Source organism: Micropterus salmoides, unplaced genomic scaffold (assembly GCF_014851395.1).
Source record: "Micropterus salmoides isolate LMB-PRFRI ecotype aquatic unplaced genomic scaffold, ASM1485139v1 Ms_hic_scaffold_2, whole genome shotgun sequence".
In the NCBI taxonomy this organism is placed as follows: Eukaryota; Metazoa; Chordata; class Actinopteri; order Centrarchiformes; family Centrarchidae; genus Micropterus; species Micropterus salmoides.
In genome coordinates, this window is record NW_024041150.1 from 34,748,363 (window position 1) to 34,773,049 (window position 24,687).

Below are 24,687 nucleotides of genomic sequence, written 5' to 3' on the forward strand. Positions count from 1 at the left end.
TTCATGTAGACAAATGCGAACCATTTTCCTTCCCTTTATTTCTCGCCAGTGTGTGTGTGTGTGTGTGTGTGTTGTACAAATGTGTACATGTGTGTTAATGCAGATTTAAATTGTTGTATATCTTCACAGGCTCAGGAATGACACAGCTTTTCCCAAACGGTGCTCACTGCCAGCGTTTTTGAACATCTTTTCTTGTGTGTGTGAGTGTGTGTTACTCATGTTGTGGGGACATAAATCTGTTTACATAGTCACACTTTATGGGGACAAAACACACGTCCCCGTAACGTAAATCTTTCAATTGTAGGGTGAAGCCTTGGTTTAAGGTCAGGATTTGGGGCAGGCAAATAGTGGTTATGGTCAGGATTAGGGTAAGTCTTTAGGTAATCAATATAAGTCAATGTAATGTCCTCTGAAGTGATGGAAACAGGACTGTGTGTGTGTGTGTGTCTAACATTGCAAGGCAGTGCCTAAACGTGTGTGTGTGTAAAACCGTGAACAGTGTGTGTATACACGCGCACACACTGATGTGTACTGTATAGAAACTTGGCTGATGCCTGTTGTTTATTGAAGTGCAGATGTTTGCTGTGTTAATCATCTGTGTCAGAACTGCACACACACAGACACACACTCTGCTGCAGGATTGTTTTGTACCCCACTGTTAATGCTCTTCAGGCTGCAGCTGATGGTTTTGACTTTAGATAAAGAGGCCGTTGTTCAATGCAGTTGGTGTGTGTGTGTGTGTGTGTGTGTGTCAGGTGATAGCTTGGTGATGACAACCTGTGACCAGCATGGGGATTCCCCACTATATTTGTTTTCTCCAAAGCACAATGACAGACACCGTGACACACACACACACACACACACACACACACACACACCCCTGAGGCCATGAAATCACCCCTCACATCTAAAAATAAAAGGGTGTGTCTGACCTGTGTGTGTGTGTGTGTGTGTGTGTGTGTGTGTGTGTGTGTACACAGAGGCATCATTCTTCTCCGTCTCCCCAGTGCCTCGGGAGACCTCACCCTGTCTGGACATCCCACAGCAGCATAGGAGCGCACACACACACACACACACCCTGCACAGGCATGTAGGTCAGACAGCAGAGTGAAACTGAACGAAACTGTTTGGAAACTGACACATAAATGTCAGTTTCCAAAAATGAAAGAACCCTGTGGAGACAAATAATCAATCATTATTGATAAACTGGCTTCAGTACAGTTGTTTTCTTCCTCGGCTTCAGAAACTTAATATCTGGAACTGCTCTGTTTTCTGGCAGTTTGAGCTTTTTTATTTATGACTGTTCAGTTTTTGAATGATGGCAAATGTAAAAAGGCTCAGACTCTTTGTTACACAATGGTTTCTTTACCCAATACTAAAAACTGAACCGCATTAATATCTCATTGTTCACCGTTTTTAGCCATTTTAGAGGTGTGTTTTCATGTTTAGTACAACAGGTAAAGTAGCGTGATTAGTTGTCAAATGATACGGGTTTTTCACTGGCCAATGTTGATATAAAATGCGATATCAGAACAGAGACAAGTCGTGTATAATTTATTATTCCTGCAGAGTAAAATCTAATATGTTATCTTAGGTAGTAACGTGTTGTTTTAGAAGGACTTTTTATTAATGAATGAATTGCATGAGGTTCTGCTGTAGATATCAGAACGTGCCTTGTGTTAAGAGAGAGTGAGGTACAGTTTGTCAGAAGTGACGTCATACAATATACAAACAATATACATTGTTACACTGAGTCTACAGTGTAACAATGTATATTTAATGCTGACCGGAATTGGTGTTTGATTAGATCAGCTGTCATTTAGGATGATATATTTGCCTCATGAGTGCTGGTATCAGCCAGTGCTGATTATCTCAAAATGCCAGATATCAACATACTGTGATAGTATCGCATAATGAATTGAATAGTCTATAAATTAATTAGGCGATCATCATAAAATTAATTCACAAGAATTGTCAGTCAGGGGTTTATCAAGCAAAATCCTCAAACACACTCTGGTTCCTGCTTCTCAAATGTCAGTATTTCTTAAATTGATTATGCAAAACAAGACATTTGACCCCCCCCTCTTTTTTTTTAAATGATTCATTGATTAACTGGGGGAAATTGACGGATGAACAGACAATGAAAACAATAGTTGCAGCTCGTATCATGAGGCACGCTGAGTTCTCCAGTCCCATTTACGAAGTACTACCACGACATCTTCGGCTACTCCTAACTCTAATCCTGCTAACATTGATGTCACACTGAGTCGCACCTTGTGGAAACCTCTGTCTTTTGTCTTGTCTCTCCCTGTGCTGTACGTACAGCGAACCAAATAATATTGGTCCTGATGCCTATCTGCCGATGCAGAGTAGCGAACCGATACTAGTGTAAAATTAAAAAGCTGTGTTCCTCACTGTAAAGAAGAGACTGGATGTCATTATTTTATGTGTAAGGCAACATCAGGCTTGATCAACCGTGAAATACTTCCAAACTGCTGATCCCTTGATTTTTGCTCCCTCCATGCTATGTCAGCTCTCCAAGCAAAATGTTCGGGTCTGCCGGCGCACTGCTGTGTCATCACTTAGTAAGTGATTGAATTGATTAAATCGTCCCCAATGATCAGCCTCCTTGTCACCCGATCCAGCTATTAGAGTCAGTATCAGGCTGACATCCGATATCATTGGTCTGATTGGTCCGTCCCTGTCTTAAAATAGTCTTGATGGTGACATTGTTCGGTGTGTAAGCAAGCTGTAAAGGGCTGAAAATGGAAAAGTATGATGTTAACCTGCAGCAACTAACAGCTTCCTGTGGCAAGAAATGAGCTTTGGTTAATGACTTCATCTCCCACACACACACAACTGCTCGCTCTGCCTATAATAAACTCTTATTATATGTATATAAAACCCTCTTGTCCCTTTTCACCTCATCTCCTACCTTTCCTTCCTCCTTTTACTTTTTTGTTCTTCTCTTTCTGGGTCTCTTTTTCTTCCACTCTGCCTTCCCTTTGTGCTCATCATCTTCTACCTCTTTCTCTGTTCGTCCTTTTCTCTCTCTATCCTCATCAGCTTCCCTTACTCCCTTATGTTTTTGTCATTTACTTGTTTCTTTTAGTTTGGCACTTCATCCTTGTTTTCTTTCCCTCAGCCCATTTTCTCTTCATCGTCATCACCCTCCCTTCTTCCTTTTACTCCTTTCCTTTGTTTCCTCCTCCCTTCATTCTCATGTGCCTTTTTTACCCACCCTTCCTCCCTCCTCATACTTTCCATCTGCTTTTCCTCACCTTCCTCCGTCCCCTCCCTTCCTTTTTGTCTCTCTCCCTGCCCTTCCTCACTTCATCCTCCTTTTCCTCTTTAGGCTACTCCCCTCATCTTCATCACCTTCCCCTTCTCCCGTCCTTTTTCCCTTCCTCTTCTCTTCCGTCCCTTCTTCCCTCTGTTAGTCAAGGGAAAATGACGGATTACTTTTTGAGCTTAATGGTACACTGATAGTTTTAGCAGAGCTGAGGTTTTTAACTGTGTGTGTGTGTGTGTTTTAGTTTTCCACTAGCGCTGTTTATTTCATGTGTTACATTTCTGGATAACGAGAGGTCATTTTATCGCTGTGTATTTTAGTTGCTTAACCATCCATATTGTGTGTGGGAACAATTTATGCATGTGTGTGTTTGTGTGAACAGTGATCCTTATTGTAAGCAGTGTTAAACATTTCCCCACTGAAGTCATTTCTGCCTCTAGTTTGTTTTCATAATGAAAATCTCATTAGACACAAATGAACATAAACACTTTGTCAAAAGCATTCAACAATAATGCCAGAGGCTCTTTGTGTGTGTGTGTGTGTGTGTGTGTGTAAAAGCTTAATTTTCACAGGACATAATAATAATATATATAATAATAATCCTTATTTGTAGAGCACTTTTCAAAAACAAGTCACAAAGTGCTTTAACAAGTGTAAAGAATAATACAAAAAAAACAACATGAGCATGAAAAATTAATATAAAATTAGTAAAATACAATAAAATAAAAGGGATAAAATAAAGTCAAATAAGATCGGGAAAAGCTCTCCTATAAAAGTATGTTTTAAGAAGGGACTTAAAAGAGTTCACCGACTCAGCCGACCTGATTTCCTCGGGCAGGCTGTTCCAGAGCCTCGGGGCCCTGACAGCAAACGCTCTGTCCCCTTTAGTTTTCAGTCGAGACTCTGGAACAGACAGCAGACCTCTGCCCGAGGATCTCAAGGTACGTGCTGGTGTGTCAAAGGTCAGAAATATAACAAGGCGAGAGGCCATGAAGAGCTTTAAAAGTGATCAATAGAATTTTAAAGTCAATTCTAAAACATACTGGGAGCCAGTGTAATGAAGCTAAAATAGGAGTAATGTGGTCATATTTCTTTGTTCTGGTTAAAAGCCTGGCAGCTGAGTTCTGGACAGTCTGGAGTCGATCAGTAGATTTTTGGGTTAAACAGGTGAAAAGGCTGTTGCAATAATCCAGGCGTGATGAGATGAAGGCGTGTAAAATGGTCTCGGTGTCCTTAAAATAATACATAGACAAAACAAAGACAAGACATAATCAACAATCCTTTCATAGGTGGAAACACAACAACAAGATATGCCTAAGTCATGGCCGTTGATCATTATACCACTACAGTGATCCAATCAGATCGCCTGATTTGAGCTACACTAACTGTAGCAATAATACTTGTGTTTGTTTCTGCGTTTCCAGATACTAAGTCTCATTTAAACTGACCAGAAAGAAACTGAAAAATGTATTGTATCAGCATGATCCCAGTAGGAGCGTGATATATCATATCTTTATTTAAAATGACTGGAATAAATCTTACTGTGATTTCACAAAATAAAAATAATATCATGATATTTGTGATAATGCAGCAAGTCTACGTGATGACCACTGTATGTACAGCAGCAACGCTAAATGGCTCAAAGCAAAAGTAACATGGCTGCGGACTCCACTGTGGGACTCTCACAGAAAAAGAGACAATAAATCACGTGATCTCCAAGATGAGATGCGTCGTGATCTGTCTAATTCAGCCCAGGATGCAGTTATTGATTGACTGTGAGATAAATAATCAGAGCAGAACGTACTAATCAAGGTAAAATGCTCAATTTTAGCCAGATTTTGGCTAAAACAGTTCATAAAGTTCAATTAAAGTTTTATATTGATCATTTTCAGGTATTTTATTGCCAGCCACTATGTCTTAATTGCATTGCAATTAATATTGGAGTATCTTGGATCTTGTGTGTTCTTTGGTATAACAGGACACAGCATTGTGCATTGTTAACTAAGTTTAGGCTCAAACCCCCTTTTTGTTCCACATCCTGAGCCTGTATGGCTGTATATTAAAGCCAGTTAATATTAGAGAAAAGAACGAAAGAGGAAGGATTAATAGATTAGTCTTAATTTTAACAACAAAGTCAGATATCCAGAAACTCTAGGTTTTGAAGTGGATCCCAGTCTACCTAAACTGGTTTAACAAATGTCAACAGAAGCCACATATGAAACAGTTTGGCTTTCACAAAAACAGACCTGACATCAGACAACATCAAAACCAAACGTTTGGGATAAAGTTGCCCAGTTCAAATGCGGTCGCCTGCTCCGGGGTTTTCCGTGTTTGGAGTGGTATTACAGCAGGATCAAATTTTAAAATATTAACCTTTGAAGCCAGAATTCGTGACAGCATTAGGCCCAAGAGAACATGGCCGAAAGCACAAGTTATTATATAAAAGGTCTCGATTTATGTTTGGGTTGGCACACATGGCAAAGTTCCCTGCTGTGTGTCTGTAAAATCCTAAAACTGTGAAATCAGACCTGTTTCCATGACATGCACTGCTTTGATTTTTACAGCAGCAGAAAGAGAATGAATGAGTGATGGAGAGAGGGACAAGTCTGCTCTTGATTTTCACACTGTGTAATCAGGAATTTGTTCCTTTATATAAGCCCCTGAAGCATCTTTAAACAGCATTTATACTGGGGTTAATGCCATGAATTCACCTGGTTTTGATATCTGAAGGGAAGTGTAATACCACCTAATTCTAACCTGCCCTGTGACTCCTGAAACATCCGGAGAAAAAATAGGACCTGACCTGCTACACTTTCTCTAGAGTGTAAAATGTGGAGTAAAAGTCTGGTAATCACAGTAAACAATCTAGCCTTCTCCTAATGGCAGGGCTCCAGGCTAACTTTTAGCATTGGTTGCACTGGTGTGCCTATATTTTTCATAGCACCTTTAGCTCCATAGCAGTATATCCGCAGCAGTGGAACATAGAAACCCCACCGCCAACTAGCGTTTTGGCGACGTAACCGCAGAACAACACAGACACCAACGTGTGAGGGCACGTGGGTTGCCAACGCCATAGGTATCGGTGTCAAGTCACCGTAGGAGTATAAATCCAGCGCCCCTTCTCTGCTTTTGATTAGCTCTCACCTTTCTTCCAAAATGAAGTTTGGGGAAAACACACACAGAGATGCAACTGACAAAAACTATCCTGCGAAATGTTAGGGGCACTAGTGCGACCAAAAAAATGTTTTTGGTCGCACTGAGCCCTGAATGGGATCAGTCATCCATGAAATAAGCCCTTACAGATACTTCATACTCTCACCAAACCCCGTACCAAAATTACACCGTTTAGTCCACGATAATATAAAGATAAATAAAATGCCTTTGCCACAAAACATGATTTGTTTCATTTGAGGAATTTCCTGTGTTTCTACTCAACTTTTGTTATGTACAAATTGTAAATGTGCAGAAAAACAGGTGGATGGAAGTGCGCCTAACGCCTTTAAATGCACGACATACTTTTGGTTGGGTCAGTAAGTCGGTCAGTTGCCCTCCGGTTCATCTGTGTGGGTTTCCGTTTTCCTTTAATCCTTTCTTCCTTTGTGTTTGATGTTGTGATTTACGGCTGAACCAGAACCTCACAGCACACTGCGCCGCACGCTCATCGATGTTTCACCCCTCTGACGCCTTGAAAAAAAAAAACTGAAACATCCCAGCAATGCATTAACAGCACAGGCTTCACCACTGTGTGACCCACACAGTCAGCACTGTGGCAAACACACACAGAGTCTATTACAGAGGAATGTGATGGGTTTCTGTGGGATGTTTGGTTTGGGCTGTTTTGGAGATGCTCTTTAGGGCGCCATTGCCATGGGGACAGAGACAGTTTGACAAAAATGGCTCCAAAAATGGGTTTTAAAGGAGTCTGCTTGGCAGCGTGGAAGCATCCTTGTTCGCTTTCCAACTTTTTTCTCTTAAATCTCAACTGATTCGTGTCTTTGTCTCCAGATCGAGGACGGAGGGAAGGCCGCCCTGTGCAAGAAGCTGAAAGTTGGCGATGAGCTCATTAACATAAATGGATCCGCCCTCTACGGCAGCAGACAGGAAGCCCTCATCCTCATCAAGGGATCGTACAGGATACTGAAGCTCGCAGTCAGGAGGTAAACACTCGCTTAAACAACAATGTGAAATAGATGCACCAAGGGACATTGTGATCAGTGACACCCACGTTAGATATCTGTACACTCACGGTTTTTTAACTTCACAATAAATATTTCTTCATTTGTCTTCCAAAACCGGATGTGTGTTTGCCGCCTGTTGTTTTGTTCTCCTTCTTCTTGCCGACACATTGTCTCGGCGTTGACTCACTCAAGTGGTGAAGGTGAGAAAGAGGATGAGAAGGAGGTGACCGTGCTTTTCCCGGTCTGTTGGGAATCTTCTCGCCTGACGTGCAAACACACATCAAGGCGGTGTTTTCAACAGGAAGTAACCTTTGACCTTCAGGGTGTCAGAAGGGAAGCTGATAAACTCTGATGATTAGAGAGGAGTGGATGTCTGGGACTGTGTGTGTTTAGTCTCAAAGTAAACAAGTCAACAACATAAATGATCGATTTCAGCGTTCCTGTGCAGAAGTCCTGTGACGGCCATATTCTGTGATTAAAGGAAGATTTTTTTAAAATCTTGGTCTTATTCTCATAATTGTGGCCACAGAAAATCCGATTAAAATGCTGGGTTTGAGTCATGCCTGTTACCCTTTGCTGCATGTCATCCCCTCTCTGTCTCTGTCCCACATTCCTGTCTCTCTTTTTATTAAGTTTAAAATCTGTTGATTTAAAGCTGCATTTACCTTCTTTTTTTTGGGCAACTCTGGTGACATCCCCTTTTAAAGCTTAGAAAATTATAGCTGACTTGTTAACAACAACTTTGCCTGTTTATGCAAACCAGCTGAAAGATGCTGAAAAGCTTTCAGAGTCAGATGACAATTCTTTGTGGATTCATCGCTATTAACAACATATGATCCTTTGTTAATAGGGATGGCATAAAACTGGACCGATTTAAAAAAGTGCGCACCGGTTACAATTTAGGATGAACTCGAGATGCATCAGAATAATCTGACTTATGTATATGCCATTACTAGTAGAGTCTCTATGCATTTTATTATTTAGAAATGTTACCAATCATTTGGTATCAAATTAGTTACATTACATTTCGATTGATTCCTCCAAAAGTGTTTCTCTCCTCTCAACTGCTGCCCAGCAGCCTGTCCTCATCTACAGAGGCTGAGGCGTTTTACATTTGATAAACAGGGAGAAGGAAGAGCTGCTACACGTTCCTCCGAATTCCTACAAATCAAATGTTTGGAGTCATTTCAGAGTTTTCAAGAGATACAAGACGCATGCAATTTGCAAAATAAAAAATATGTCACAGCACGACTAACCTAAAATCTAACTCACCTGAAGCAGTGACGTCTGCCTCCTCCTCCCCCTTGTCGTGGAAAATGTATATTGCTGGTGAGGGATTGAGCAAATAATTATTAATCAAAGAGAATAAACAGAGAAGTCCTAAAACGCATATACAGCTGGTCCAGAGACCTGCTGCCTGGGGCAGCTTCGGGCTCCTGGCCCCGAGCAAAGGGATGCATAATCATTTACACAGTGTAGGTTTCTATGTTTTGGGGAACAGAGATCCTCTCCAGGCCTTGACTGAACATTCAAGGCTGGGAGAGGAACAGCAAGAGAGGGGAAAACCCCAAAACAATCTCACAGCTCTGACCTAAACGTGGACCGACTAACATAAGGAGTATAGAAGAAGCAAAGGTTAAGGATATAAAAACTCAATACAAACATATTTCTAAGACATAACAATAATAGTAAAATTAATAGTAATATTAATAATAGTAATAAATCTAAGAGGACACAATTTTCTGCCATAACACTCCTCGGATTCAGCTAGCCCCAGCGCTACCGCTAGCAGGACTGGCGAGCAAAGTACTTCAACTGTTTCACTGTTAAACGTGTGAGGGGTTATAAAAATGTAACTGTAGACAGAGAGCAGGAAAGAAGGACTGGTTTAAGACGAGGTCCAGTTTTTGTTTTGTTTTTCCTCAGATTTGTTTTTTTATGTATAAATGAAATGTTTACAGAGTGGCAGTACTAGACAAATAAATATGTGAAGTAATTTATGATTTAGTTAATTTATGATAAATTCAATCAAATCAAATAAACCTCTCTTTACCATTTTGAATTGCATAGCTTATGCTTATTCTTTTGCATCATGTTGTATCGCATTGTTTGAATAAAATCTACTGAGATACATTGAGGATAATGGGTAGTTGCTTCATATGTATTTGCACTTTAATGTATCTGATCGTTGGCAATGCAGAGATGCAAAGTGACAGAGATGCACATTAAATTGTTCATTTAAAAATTAATCTGTGCAGCAGTAATGTTTATTTACGACGCCCTGACACTAGCTGGTACAGGAGGAGGACCTGGTACTTGTTTCCCTCCCTGCTCCTCTCGGCCTGGCGTCAGTATTTTGGCTCAGGAACCAGAACTAATGGCAGGAATATTTCCACTCTGTGAACTAAAGTCAAGTTGGCGTGTTAAGAGGGAATTAGAGGGTGTTCAGTAAAACTGCTCTGCAGATCTGAGGTCAGATGTAACAGTGTATCAGCTCAGATTTAAATTAAATGCTGTTCACTAGGAAACATTTTCAGTTTGGCACGTTCTTATCACCCTGATGTGATTTTCATTTCCCCCTCTCTATCTAGAGACCTAAATAAGTACATTTTCTGCTGCTTTTCCTCCCACAACAGTGTATTATATTTATATATATTTGTATGTGTGCATTAGTTTTATTTCCCCCCATCACCTTTATCGTGTTACAGAAAGACTCTTGCTCCCAGCAGTGTACCTGTTACGAAAATGTTTAAAACAATACAAAACAATAAACAAAAACTTTGTAAGGAAGACTTTAGATATTTTTAAATAAATGTTTCTGCACTGTAAGTTGTATTCAAAATGTAATTATATTTTGATGTATATGACTCTTTCACTATCTTAAATTAATTACCTCTAGACCCCTCCTTACCCTGTGTTGTTGCCACTTAGTGGCTGCAGATAGAAATGCAGCACATGTTCAAAATGTTTACAGAACGTTTTAAATAATGTTTTACTTTGCAGAGAAAGAAAAAACCTTCACTTTGTTCCATTTGTTTTGTTATTTCTGACTTTGATACTGTCCTTAATTGTCAACTGGACCGCCTAAAAACCAGAGTGCAAGATTTTACCGGTGTTCAATCTCTCACTTTGTCTTCTCTGACAGCTTCAGACAGCTGTTTGGCAGTGAGGCGCATTGTTCTGGCTTTGAAACCAGGTCAGCTGTCCAGCAGTCACAACGTTGCTGGGTTTTCTGCTCCTGTTTCTGCAGCAGGCAGGCAGATCCCTGTCTAATGCTGTTAGACACACACATACAAGCCAGCATTTACACACACACACACACACACATACACATACAATATGAATGCACATTCATACAGACTCAGGCGAACAAATATACAGATGTGGATGGCTTTAGGAATGCTACCTGTTATGAGCATGCCCAGTTAATCCAGCTTGTGTGTGTGTGTGTGTGTGTCAGTGTCTGGTATATACTGCATGTCTGAGTCTTAGGGGCTTTCCTAATGCTGTGTGTGTGTGTGTGTGTGTGTGTGTGTGGGAGATGACACGTGTGCATCATTGTCCATCCGTGCTCCACATGTAGCAGTCGTTCCTCTCTGGTTATTCATTATTTATGTTGTTTTTCTGAAAACTAGCACATTACAAAGTTTCCTTTCTACACATGAAATTATTATGCAGCCAACTGAATACCACCCCCGCCTCACCCTCCCCTCCCAAGTGTGTAGGAGAGTCTACGGTGGCCCAAAAGGCCCTCTCTAGAGCCAGTGTTCAGTTTGTCAGTTCTGGGCTACTGTGGAAACATGGCGGTGCAATTCCATATATCCCATATTAACCCCTAAATCTTACACACTTTTTAAATTTACAAAAATTTAGAAATGGATTATTTTGTTCAATTAATTGATTTATTGTGTAGTCTGTAAAATGTCAGAAAATAGTGAAATAGTGATTTACAATTTCTCTGAACCCAAGTTGACTGATTGAAAATACTAAAAAAATTTTAAATATTCAATTCACATGATAAAAGGCCAAGTAAGCTAGCAAATATTTACATTACAGAAATATTTACAGCAGCTTTAATTGATGTTTTGGCATTTTTGCTTTTAAAAAAATTTAATCTTGATCTTAATCTATAATTAAAAATTGTTTCCTTATTAATCTATTAAGCTTTTCATCTTTAAAAAAACATTAAACAACAACAAGATTAGCATAAGAGGTTTAAAAGGTTTCCCAGCGTGTGGAGGCGCTCCTGCGACTAAGATGAAAACAGGAAAAACACCAAAATTGGGTTTAAAACACCTGCAAGAATAAGGTCCTGTAAAAATGACATTAAATATCATAATTATTAATAAGTTTGTGTGAATGAATGTGTGTGTTTTTATGTGGTTTGTGCGTATTACACTCTGTTTGGCAGCAGCTCTCTAACCAACCAGCATGCAAATTACACTCACTTTGATTGACAAGTTACCGACACTAATAGCCAATCCTCAGCTTCAGTATTTGGGCGGGACCCTGTTGCACTTTGACCTCGAATGTCTGCCAGTCATGTCAAAGCCTCCGCCAGCTGGGTTTAAGTCATTACTGTAGGAACAAGGAACCCTCTGGAAGGTACTGTAGGAGTCTGCTGCCAGGGATGATGAAACGCTCACATTTGCACACTTGGCTCTTCTTGTATAGTTTTAACAGTGGAAAAGGGCCCTTAGTCAAAAGCCAAAACTCGTTACCACCTCTTTTAATAACACAAGGGGACTGTTGGTACGGAGATGGCATGTGAATGGACGGACGCCTCTGTTTCTCTTTCTGACTCAATAGGTCATCATTATTAGGGATGTAAAATCCTGCTGTGTGTGTGTGTGTGTGATGTAGTTTTAATGGCATTTTTTGAAGCAGAAATAACCTTATGGGCTTAAACCTCAGCATGTGAGAGGCAACATTAACACGACACAAAGTGCCTCTCCTGAGGGGCCAGCAGGCTAAGTTGCAGTTAGTGTCAATTTGTGTCAAACAGCTTGGCTTCAACACATTCAGTGTTGGGCAAGTTACTTCCAAAACATAAGACATTTTAGATTCCTAGTTACTGTCATTTGAGAGTAATTAATTATGCAACAATTTTACTCTCTCTGAATTGTAATGCTTTACACTACTTTTGAGTTACTTTCACTGCTATTTAATGGGCACATTATTCTGATTGCAAGATGTGCTGCATAGGTGGGTTCTGTTGATGTGCAGAGTTATATCCGTGGATCGGGTGGGTCTTTGTCATAAAATTAACCTTCTGATTAATAGCCGGAGGGGGTGGAGGGTGAAATCTGATGAATCCTCTCCCCATTAAGAAAGACACTGTGCACATTTATGCACAAGGTACAGCAGCATAATGTCACTGATTATTTGAATCTCACTCTGACAATATTGGTCAGGCTGAACTGACAACAGCCTCTTCGATCATGAAAGTAATTCGTTAAAGCACAAACACAACACAAAAACCTATAGAAATCTATTTAAGCATGATGCTTCAGGGGAGCTACCGTCTTGTTAAGAGGAGCAAAGCTCCCCCGTAGTTTGCACCCTGCCTACAATCTCCACCATCAGATTCCTGCAACAGGAAATAATGTTACTCTTCAACTCATGGATTTGTTTTTCTGGTGCCGAAATGTTTCTCAGTGTTGGTGAATTATTAAAAAAACAAAACACCGCTTAATTTTGGGTTAAAATGCGTTGTAACGCGCGTTACTGAGATTGTAACTGGTATAATATTACTGATTTTTTTTTTTTTTACAGCAAAAATCAATACATTACTGTAATTGCTTACTGTTACTTTTGTAGCGTGTTACTCCCAACACTGAACACATTACATTGTTGTTGAGTGAATTCATAAGCTGTAGAGGAGTGTGTTACAGTATAAGTCCTACAGTTTTAACACTGTATTTTTTATTTAACTTTGTGGCCACTCGTGTGCAACAGAACAAACTGTAAACACAACAGTGACATACGGTATTATGGCTTTGAAAGTTGGAGATGGAGAAAGGAGTTGCTTATTTGCTCCAACAGAATCAGAGATAAATTAGCATTAATTTGGGTCCTGTTTCCTGATGTATGCAATTAAATGCTTTAGTGGCTAAAGTTGTCTGTTTGTTGTTTAGTGCTGGGCAGGTAGTGTACAGAGGGTTTTTAGAGATTTCTCACTGAAAACAGCTACCTGCTGCTGAGAACAACTACAACGAGAGCACTGAGACTGAACCAAAACAGGCTGTAAAACTAAAACAATTAATTGAACAACGCTAAAAGGCCTCACAGAGCTGAGTAGAACTGCACAGCCAGTTAAACTGCATATTGACTACAACTAAAACTGCTTTTCTTTGGTCCACTCTTTCTTCACCACGACTACCTGGTCTTCCAGCCTGCATGCCAAACAGTTTTTCGACATTTTTGCCAAGATTTAGGGAGTCCACCTGAAATGTTTTTATACGTGCATACACACATGTGTATACATTTACTTCAGTAAGTGTGAGAAATGTGCGTGTGTGCCTTTTCTGTTATTCTAAGCTCAATTAAAACTCACTTAACCTAAACTGAGATGGGGAGTAGGTAAATGGATTTCCTATACTCAATACGCTTGTCTTGAAAACATCAGGAAACTCCTCAGTGGGGTTCCCCTGTACAGTATTTTACTGTCGGAGCATTTGTGAATAAATGGGCTTTTTTACTGAGAGAGCAGGGAAAATGTTCATGTTGGATTTAATTATGTGATGTAGATGCAGAGGAAGGAAGTGTGGAGTCGGAGTGGAGAGGCCATAATTTGTTCAACTTGAGCAAAAGGTTGGAAAATGGTGCTTTTGTGCAAATTTTCAACTAAAGTCGGGTTGGGAAGCTTTGAAGTGGAGGCTTGTATTGGATTTATAAACGGGTGTATTGTATGTGACAGGTTTCCATTACATTAATGAGTTGTGTAACAACGGAAATGAAAAACTTTGATTCTCATGTGTTTTAACTCCTAAACGAGTCACTGGAATACATTTTCTTGTCCAAACACATTGATGCTTTTTTTGTTTTTATTCATCTTAAGTTTGCCAGTAATTGTTTGAGCCTTTCCCTCCATCCTTCGCATCATTGTTCATTCTTTAAATAAAATATATTCAGATCAGACTTCCTGCATTGTCCTGCAGTGCTAAAAGAAGAGTGGGCCTGCAGGCTAAATTTGGCAAACCACAGGAATTCACTGGCCTGCCCAGCAGTTCAGTGCAGGGATAAGACAGCCGTGTCTTTGGGCCCATTTCAGTTTTATTTCAGGAGTGATGCTTTATAGACATTTTAACAAGCCAGCTGATGGTAAAAAGGACCCACACTGCTGTTAACTAGTGTTTTATTTTTCTCCTAATTAAGACATCCACTCTCTCAAAGAATGTAGTTTACTCTAACAGCAAAAAAACATAAACTAAAGATCATTTAAGAAGTATGCTGCTTAACTGGTTTTTGGTTAAAGCTTCACTTGATAAAGCCCAATTTATACTTGCATTTATGCATGCATTTAATCTACATCTAAGCCTACACATAGCCATGTACCCTGTGTGGTAACCTGATGTGCGAAAAATGTAACTTCACATTGCCGCGATCCAGACCCCAAGAACTGTGATTGGTTGGCTTGGTCCCCAGGAAGTGCTCCGTGCTTTGAATCCTAGTTATACTAGTGGCCAAATCAGACATTTTCCCATAGACTTACGTTGTGAAAGAAGAGGTTGTAAATGGTGGATACATTTTTTTGATCGTCACAACCCCCCGCCAACTGTCAGAATTTGAGCCGTTCAGTTCGATAACATTTAGAAAGTCTAGATGAGCTGCACCATTCAAGTTAGCGTAGGGCTAAACTGCCTCGGCAGGCGGAAGTCAACACAGTGGAACGTAGAAACCCCACCGCCATTTAGCATTTTGGTGGTGTAATTGCAGAGCGACGTGGACACCAACGTGTGTACGCCTCAGGCGTGGCGTAGGCCCAACACAGATGTATAAACTGGCCTTAAGTTGGCTGGGAGCAAACAGCTGTGAGAGCTACTACTTTGAATTTGTTTGGCAATTGAAGGACTTCATTACCCAAAAATGCTAAAAATTATATGTAATAAATTGAAAACAATGTATACTGCATGATTACGGTCACTTCAATACAGATTTGATACAACATTATTTACATGAATGATTTAGGGCTGCGACTTCTTAACAAGGTGAAGTCTTAAAAGAACTTGTTTTAAGATAAGTGGACATTGTAGTGAGACTGATTTGTCAAGTTTCCAAGGTAAAGAATGAACCACAAATATGATTTGCACAGTAGGTTAGACAATGAGGCCCTCTGGCACACATTTTTTTTTTTGCTGAAGCCTTAATAAGCAAGTGACTTTTCGTCCCTCGGTTCCATATTTTTGTTGCCGTCGGTTACACAGGAGGAGTATTTTTGTCTCTTTGCATCTCTCTGGGTGTTTTTAAAATGATTTTTCCAATATATTTCTGGAAGGGAAAGAATGTTGAGGATGTTTTGTTAGCTTGACCTGGAAATGTTTCTGCTATAGTACTTCCTGTTTTCACCGACCTTTTGTTAGATCCAACTGTACAGTGTGTGTGTTGTGTGTGTGTGTGTGTGTGTGTGTGTGTGAGTTTCTCTCAGTGGGCAGCCATGGCAGAGGCAAGACGACATTCTTCAACGTTCCCATCATTTCCTGTTCTCTCCACAGTTGTCCCTCCTCTACTTCCTGTCCACCTTGGGCTTAATGTGTTGGTGAAATTTGTGTTTCTGAGAAAAGAAGCAGCTTTAATGGGGAAGTGGACAAAGACCAAACAGTTTTATTTACAGCTGCTGATGGAGTAGGAAACAGCTCTTTATATGCAGGTGTGCATGCAAGTGGTTACGTGCATTTATACTGAGCGTGCCGTTTCTAAATGGTTAATGGTTAATAAACATGGCCTGCTCATGTTTATCGACTTGAGCTTGTCTGTGATACTTAAAAGAGAGATTAAAGAACATTTATTCTGCCAGATTCTGCCAGACATAGCGTTTGCTCACTACTGTTAATTAGACAGTTTGAATTTTAGGAGCATTTTGGGGGGCTATGTAGGGCTGGGCAATAAAACAATAATGATAATTATCGCAATATAATTTTCCTCAATAACAATATAATAAATGTTCAATATATCGTCAATAAATATTTACTTTAGTTCATTTGAATCACAAACAAATGAACACCTAATTTTTCTATTAAAATATTTATTTTGTTGAAAAAAAGAGGCCTGAAAAAAGATGAACTAATCTAATTAATAATTTGTTGAAAAAGATAATAGTTTTAAGTGTTCTAACTCAGATTTGTGAAGTGATCCACTTTTTGGCATCAAGTGTTTGTCGCATTCAAACCATAAAGAAAGTTTAACCCCATAATTAACCATCTGGTTTCTTGAATTTTTACTTGGGAGCAAAAATCCGCCTTAAAACTTGAAAGAAATAATGATTTGAGAGAGATCGTGATAATTATCGACGTCGAATGATATGAAATATTTTTAATGTGATAACATTTTTGGCCATATTGCCCAGCCCTAGGGCTATATGCTAGACTGTTGGCCAGGATCACTTGCCAGGCAAACAGCGGAGACTCCAGGTAGGTACTGGCTAACGAATAGTCTGTCACGCAGCCCCCCCAGAAATGGCGAATTATTGTCTTTACACGTTGTTTTTGTACCGTTGAAGGAACCAAGATATGACGAGTTACTTTGTGAGCTTTAGAGGTAATAGGATTGGCCGATTCAGAGTACCAATCAGTCTAAAATGAATAAGCTGGATTCCTCACTGTGAGGAAGAGACTGGGAATCCTGTTCCCATCAGCCCCCTTGTCACCAGTACTCGATTTAGCTATTTGAGTCAGTATCAGGCCAATATCTGATAACATTATTGGATCGGTTGCGTCTGTAGCTCGTAGGTAGATTTTGTTACCTTTGAACAGGGCGAGGCTAGCTGTTTACCCCTGTTTCCAGTCTTTGCTTGGCTCCATCTACATGTTTACCTTAAAGACTTGAACATGTTATGGATCTTCTCATCTAACTTTCTGCAACAAAGTCAGTAAGTGTGTTTCCCAAAAAATGTTGAAATTTTCCTTCAAGTACTGATGACGGGAGGCTTTAATCTGTTGAAGCCTGACTGTGGGATTCAGGCAGACTGGACAGGAGTGTGTTAAATCTTTATAAAATCTTGTTTTTCATGCTAAAAGAGTCAACAGAAAAGTGCAAAGATGCAATAATCTGTAAAGCATTCAGGCCAACGTGGATAAGCCTGTTTTAAGGTATTTGAAATATCCAACAAAAATATTTCTAGCCGACAGCTGTGGTCACCAAAGCTGGGAAGTGATATCCTTAACATGAGAATGGATTTAGAAAGAAAAGAAACATGGGTTACATGTGGTGTTTTTAGAAATTTCTGAAACATTCATCAAGCTCTGACATATTTGTTTTGCGTCTGGCTTTGGGTTTGGTCATTTTCTAATTTAATTTATCAAGAAATTTCTTTTTTTCCTGGTTGTACCAGTCTTCTGTCTCCGTGTGTGTAACGTATTGCAAGTAGATTTGCAATGCCCAGTGGGAAGAGAAATAATTCAAAATTACAGACTTAGGTTCAGGTCTGAAATGTGCCAACACCACTCATGTTCAGCCAGGTTGTTGCTGATGCTTATACCTTTTTTTTGTTACCAACCAAAACCTTATCTCACCTTCTACCCATTTAAAAAGTGCAGCTGTTTGTTTTATTTTTGTGATATCAGTCTTTTCATGTCACTATATACAAAGCCAATCCAAACAAAAGTTGGAAAAAACCTGTCCGATTACAGGGCAACACCGCAGGACAAATCCCACAGACTCAGGCTGGAGGTACGTGGCAGCACGAAAAAACGCTCCCAGCGGCCGGAGGAGTGAACATAAGGAAATTAAAATGATAATTACAAGAGAGTCTGATATCATGTTTGATATATTTGACAGGCTAAACGGGACTTTATGACAAAACTCTTTCATCTCAGCTCGCTCTTTCATCTCCTCTACACATTAACTAAACATTTATTTTTGCTGAAGGCTGGACGGGGAGGAGGAAGAGGAGATGAAAGAGTGGAAACGAGGAAAAGTGGGTGAAAGAGACAAGAGTTGGGGGAACTTTAGGTCAGATAATAGTCTGACATGTTCCCTGAATTAGACTTTAGTTCCCTGAATTCAGCTTTATGAACTAATAAAACACTGTCCAAACAACATTTACAACACGGAACATCTAAAAAATAAATTAGATGTGACCTACTCCTGATTGGACAAACGGATCTTCCGCTCGGCTGTCACTTGGTCATCGTCGCATCGGGATTTGTTTATGGACAAATTTGAGGCAAGAAGTAAGTCATGCGTTTGTAGAGTGTTTTGTTTTATATCTGCACTGCCTGGTTTAAAAAGTTTCTCCCAGAAATCAGAATTTTGGTCAGATGGTCAATCATGTGATCATCTAAACTCTCCCTGATTGGTTTGTTGCATGTAGGGCTGGATATTAAAACTCGGTGCTGTATTGGTGCTGTATAAAATGTGCCCGTAGTACTGCATGTCAAACTGTCAAGTATTGAAAGCTGGCACTGCATGTCTGGTAAATGTTGTTGTTTTAAATCATAATTTGCTACAGATACTTAAGTAAATAATCAAAGTTCTTCTTTCACCATGACTGTGTTTAGACCAAATTCAGCCTTAGAATTTTGGCTTTATTATTTTACATTTACTCATTTAGCTGACCCTTTTATACAAAGTGACTTACGATTTCTATATATGTTAGAAGTCGCACGCCTCTGGAGCAACTAGGGGTTAAGGGATATCGTATCAGGTTCAAGTATTGAACATGAAACGATGCCAAGTCATCATCCCAGTCATGTCCGGTCAGATAACAGTCATTATCGGATCGGCTCTTTGCCTCCTCTGTAGTCTGTCTCTGTTTCAGTTCTGTGCTGCTTCAGTAGTGCTGCTCAATTTCACAGTTTGTTTAAAACATTTGGTTGCATGCTTTCCTGGAAAAGTTCAGCGCTCCAGACCATCCCTCCCTCTACATGCTGACTCGCTCTATGTTGAGTTTTTGTTGTTGTTTTCCCGGTTATTTGACTCCTGTTTCAGACTATCAGAAAGAGGTCTGTGGGTCCAGACACACACAACACACACACATGCATTGATTGTTTGAAATTTTACCGCAGACAGATTGATGGGCAAAATGTGCACACACACACTCACACACATCCCGTTGTTTAGATTTTTGTACCGCATGGTCCCTGGAGACCGGGGCAAGGCTGAAGTCTGCGGTGCCAAGAACCGTGAAACACAATAGTCTGCCCCCCATCACTCCTTCCCAAACTGAACAATAGACATTCCTGACATTCCTCAAGACCTCTTCCTCGCAGACACACACAGACACACACCGTTCTGGGTCCGATTAGGGGCCAGACTGTAAATGACTTGGGTTGTGACGTTGTTAAGGATGAATAATCGACATTGTGGACAGAAAAGTATGAAAGTACGTGTGTATTTGTGTTCTAGTCTGTGAGTTACTCTAACTTCTAAAACATGTTAAATTGACAGGATGAACAGAAATGTCGGTGGTGGTAGCCTAAGGGATAGAGAAATGACTTTAAGAGGTATGCAGTTCATTCGGGTGGTAAAAACTCTTAATCTCTCATAATTCTGAATCGATTCTTTTAGGTTAATGGTCTCTCCTTGCTCTGTCCATGCTCAGTGTTAACTTACCATGATAGTACAAAGGAGGACAAAAACTAATTTAGCTCTTCAGGGATGACATTCCTGTGGGCGCATTTTCGATTTAATAATCTCCTGGGGAGAAGGAGCTTGACATGACTCCAGCTATATGCAACATAACTGGCAGTTAAGTTGACTGGTTTTACTGTATGACTGAAACACGTACAAAGAGTCAAAGATTACTACGCTGTTGTTGTTGTTAAAGTAGTATTAAATGATTTTTGGCCACCTATTTCCGCATCCTGCAGACAGAGCAAGATTAGCGTTAATCTGGAGTCTTGTTTTTGGCCACCCAGTAAAGTCCAATTGTCATGCTCCATTTAGCTCAGTTTTGGTCTCCACCAACTCCTGAAGGACACATGTGACCCTTTAGCTGCTAAATGCTCCACTATCTTCAACAGAGAGAGTTGGAGCTGAGTAAAAAATGTTTTGTAGTGAAAAAGTAGCTGCTAGCTGTCATTGGCTGGATGTGGATGTCGAGTTGGCTGCACGGCTCCAGATATTTAGCATGTTAGATATCTGTCTGATGTCAGCGAGCCTCTTTGATGCGTCGTTGAGTAGGTCAGACGTAACGATTGGCGAGCGCCGACCAATCGCTGATTTACCGAGAAGGTATTGGATTTTCCCCCGACGGTTGGTGAGCTCTGTGACTTGCAAATTGGGCTTGAAATCGTGTGGTGTGAACTAGGCTTTATTTGTGTTAATCTGCAAAGTTTTCAGCAGATTGAAAACTTTATGAAAAGTTCAATAATGAAAAGTTGCAGCCCTGGTAGAGAGTGTGTGTGTGTGTGTGTGTGTGTGTGTGTGTGTGTGTGTGTGTATGAGCATGAGTATGTGAGTTTGACTGTGCTCTACGCGTGTGGTCTGCTACAGTTTATCTGTCTCCTCTGGCCTGGTTTTTATTAACTGGCCCATTAAACTGCGACTCCATGATACATGACACTGGCCTGACCCCCCCCTACACACATATACACACATACAAAGTGGTCATCTAGATAGATACACACAAATTCCTAGAGGCCAACTTGGAAACACACAGATGTTAAAAAGATGTTTCTGTGTTATGGGAGAGGAACCAGGACATTAAGTGTCATCATACTAAATCACTGGTCGAGAGAGAGAGGATATTTCCTTTAACCCTGTAAACTCACTCGCCCCCTGTGTTGGTATTTAATCAGTTTGCAACCAGCTGAAAACATTTCATTTCTGTAATAAGGCATTTGATGGCATTATTTATTATGAATGTTTTTGGAATTATTGATTATTTAGTCTGTAAAATGTCTAAAAATAATTACAAATTCTCATCACAAGTTACCAGACTAAGTTCAAATATATTCACTTGACGATGATATTATATAATAAGGAAAAGCTGCACATCTTCACCTTTTTTAGAGGCTGGACATGTTAAGTGTTTTTACTTCATATACAGTACAGGCCAAAAGTTTGGACACACCTTCTCATTCAATGCGTTTCCTTTATTTTCATGACTATTTACATTGTAGATTCTCACTGAAGGCATCAAAACTATGAATGAACACATGTGGAATTATGTACTTAACAAAAAAGTGTGAAATAACTAGTTCTAGTTCTTCAAAGTAGCCACCCTTTGCTCTGATTACTGCTTTGCACACTCTTGGCATTCTCTTGATGAGCTTCAAGAGGTAGTCACCTGAAATGGTTTTCCAACAGTCTTGAAGTTCCCAGAGATGCTTAGCACTTGTTGGCCCTTTTGCCTTCACTCTGCGGTCCAGCTCACCCCAAATCAACTCGATTGGTTTGGGGTGAGTTGTTATTATTCCTGGCAATTTTAATATCACTATATTAATAGTGTAATACTGTACTTTTACTGTGTGAGTAGTGTCCTGTTGTTGTATTTAACCTGTGAAGCACCTTTGGTCAACCTTGGTTGTTTTAAGTGTGCTATATAAATAATATTGATATTGATTGATTGGGTTCAGGTCCGGTGACTGTGGAGCCAGGTCATCTGGCGCAGCACTCCATCACTCTCCTTCTTGGTCAAATAGCCCTTACACAGCCTGGAGGTGTGTTTGGGGTCATTGTCCTGTTGAAAAATAAATGATGGTCCAACTAAACGCAAACCGGATTGGATGGCATGTCGCTGCAGGATGCTGTGGTAGCCATGCTGGTTCAGTATGCCTTCAATTTTGAATAAATCCCCAACAGTGTCACCAGCAAAGCACCCCCACACCATCACACCTCCTCCTCCATGCTTCACGGTGGGAACCAGGCATGTAGAATCCATCCGTTCACCTTTTCTGCGTCGCACAAAGACCACGGCGGCTGGAACCAAACATCTCAAATTTGGACTCGTCAGACCAAAGCACAGACTTCCACTGGTCTAATGTCCATTCCTTGTGTTTCTTGGCCCAAACAAATCTCTTCTGCTTGTTGCCTCTCCTTAGCAGTGGTTTCCTAGCAGCTACTTGACCATGAAGGCCTGATTCGCGCAGTCTCCTCTTAACAGTTGTTCTAGAGATGTGTCTGCTGCTAGAACTCTGTGTGGCATTCAGCTGGTCTCTAATCTGAGCTGCTGTTAACCTGCGATTTCTGAGGCTGGTGACTCGGGTGACTCTTGGTCTTCCTTTCCTGGGGCGGTCCTCATGTGAGCCAGTTTCATTGTAGCGCTTGATGGTTTTTGCGACTGCACTTGGGGACACATTCAAAGTTTTTGCAATTTTCCGGACTGACTGACCTTCATTTGTTAAAGTAATGATGGCCACTCGTTTCCCTTTACTTAGCTGGTTCTTGCCATAATATGATTTCTAACAGTTGTCCAATAGGGCTGTCGGCTGTGTATCAACCTGACTTCTGCACAACACAACTGATGGTCCCAACCCCATTAATAAGGGAAAAAATTCCACTAATTAACCCTGACAAGGCACACCTATGAAGTGAAAACCATTTCAGGTGACTACCTCATGAAGCTCACTGAGAGAACACCAGGGCTTTGCAGCGCTATCAAAAAAGCAAAGGGTGGCTAATTTGAGGAATCTAAAATACAAGACATGTTTTCAGTTATTTCACACTTTTTTGTTAAGTACATAATTCCACATGTGTTCATTCATAGTTTTGATGCCTTCAGTGAGAATCTACAATGTAAATAGTCATGAAAATAAAGGAAACGCATTGAATGAGAAGGTGTGTCCTTTTGGCCTGTACTATATAACTTGATTGATTGTGACAAAATGCATGTAACAATATGTGAAATCAACTAAGTAACCGTAGCTTTTCTCTCTGGTCTTAAACATTGCTCTGAAAGGCTCATGTTTAATCCATCAACAACCGGGGAAGCAGTGTTAAAAGATGGAAGGAGACTGAATAAACTGTCAGCCAGGAGGAATTACAGCTGCACAAATGATTAAAAGCAGATTAAAAAAATCCCAACATGAACGACCCTAGGTCTTACTGCAGTGATGTTTACAGAGTGAAAGTGATGTTCTCAGGCTCGGCTCAGTTTCTGGCAGCTGTGCTCAGCTTAGTGGAGTACAGTATGTCAAAATTAATTACTGTTTTGAAACACAGAAAGGCTTTTCGCAAGTTCATTTCCATCCAATTTGTTTTGAAATTGGAAATGCACCCAGACATTGCATTACTTCTATGGTCCATCACATAAGAGCCAACAGAGAGCGGGTTCACTGTATTTACTGAAAATTACCCAGTGTTGCAATAAAAATCCTGCTTATTACCATTTAAACAAATTGTTCCAATGGTGTTATCACGCCTGGCCTGACCTTTATGTAAGCAAATGTTTTTTTTGTCTTCATGTTTTTCCATCATACTTCCAGCCGATTACATTCAGCTGCTCAAAGCTCAAAGTTCAAAATTAATGTGATAAAACACAGAAGTTAAAGGAAGGAGGTGTGAAGAAGTTAATTAATAAAAAATAAGTTGATAGAACAGACTTGAAAAGAGTGGCCCTAGAAGAAACGCACAGATATGAATGTTTTTATGAAAGTTCTGACGTAACAGAGCAGAAAATCTGTCTGAATTGAAACAGGACATTTTAAATAGACATCGTTGTGAGGAAAACAACAGTGATGGAAATGCATTTTTATAAGGGACAGTTCTCTGAACAGCAGTAATGTGTGGTCAGTAGTTTGAGTAACGTGTCACAGCTAATCTTGTTTTTTAAAGTTGCTTTTTTCTAAAATTAATTTCCTTTATTCCAGCCGTTGTTCTTGGCTTGTAACTGATAACGTCAGCTGAAACTGACTTCTTTCATTACATTACACTTCCAACTGCTTTTCTCACATATACCTCAACTTTTTTCTGTGCTTGCACTTTATTACTTTTTTCACTCTCACTGACTCTTCATCACCTTTCAGCACCTTCACTCCTAACTGACACTTAAGCGCTTAAACTTAAGGCCAATTTATACTTCCGCGTCGAGCCACGCCGTCGTTATTGTTGCTAACT

At 40.1% G+C, this 24,687-nt stretch overlaps 1 protein-coding gene across 2 annotated transcripts in view; it reads left to right on the forward strand.

Annotated features, from left to right (window-relative positions):
* shroom4 (shroom family member 4) overlaps positions 1–24,687 on the forward strand; it is an 82,929-nt gene that overhangs the window by 22,940 nt on the left and 35,302 nt on the right. For both annotated transcript variants that reach the window (XM_038731836.1, XM_038731837.1), the window contains exon 2: positions 7,298–7,449. In XM_038731836.1, the coding sequence (XP_038587764.1) occupies positions 7,298–7,449 (152 nt within the window). The remainder of the gene's footprint in view (positions 1–7,297; positions 7,450–24,687) is intronic.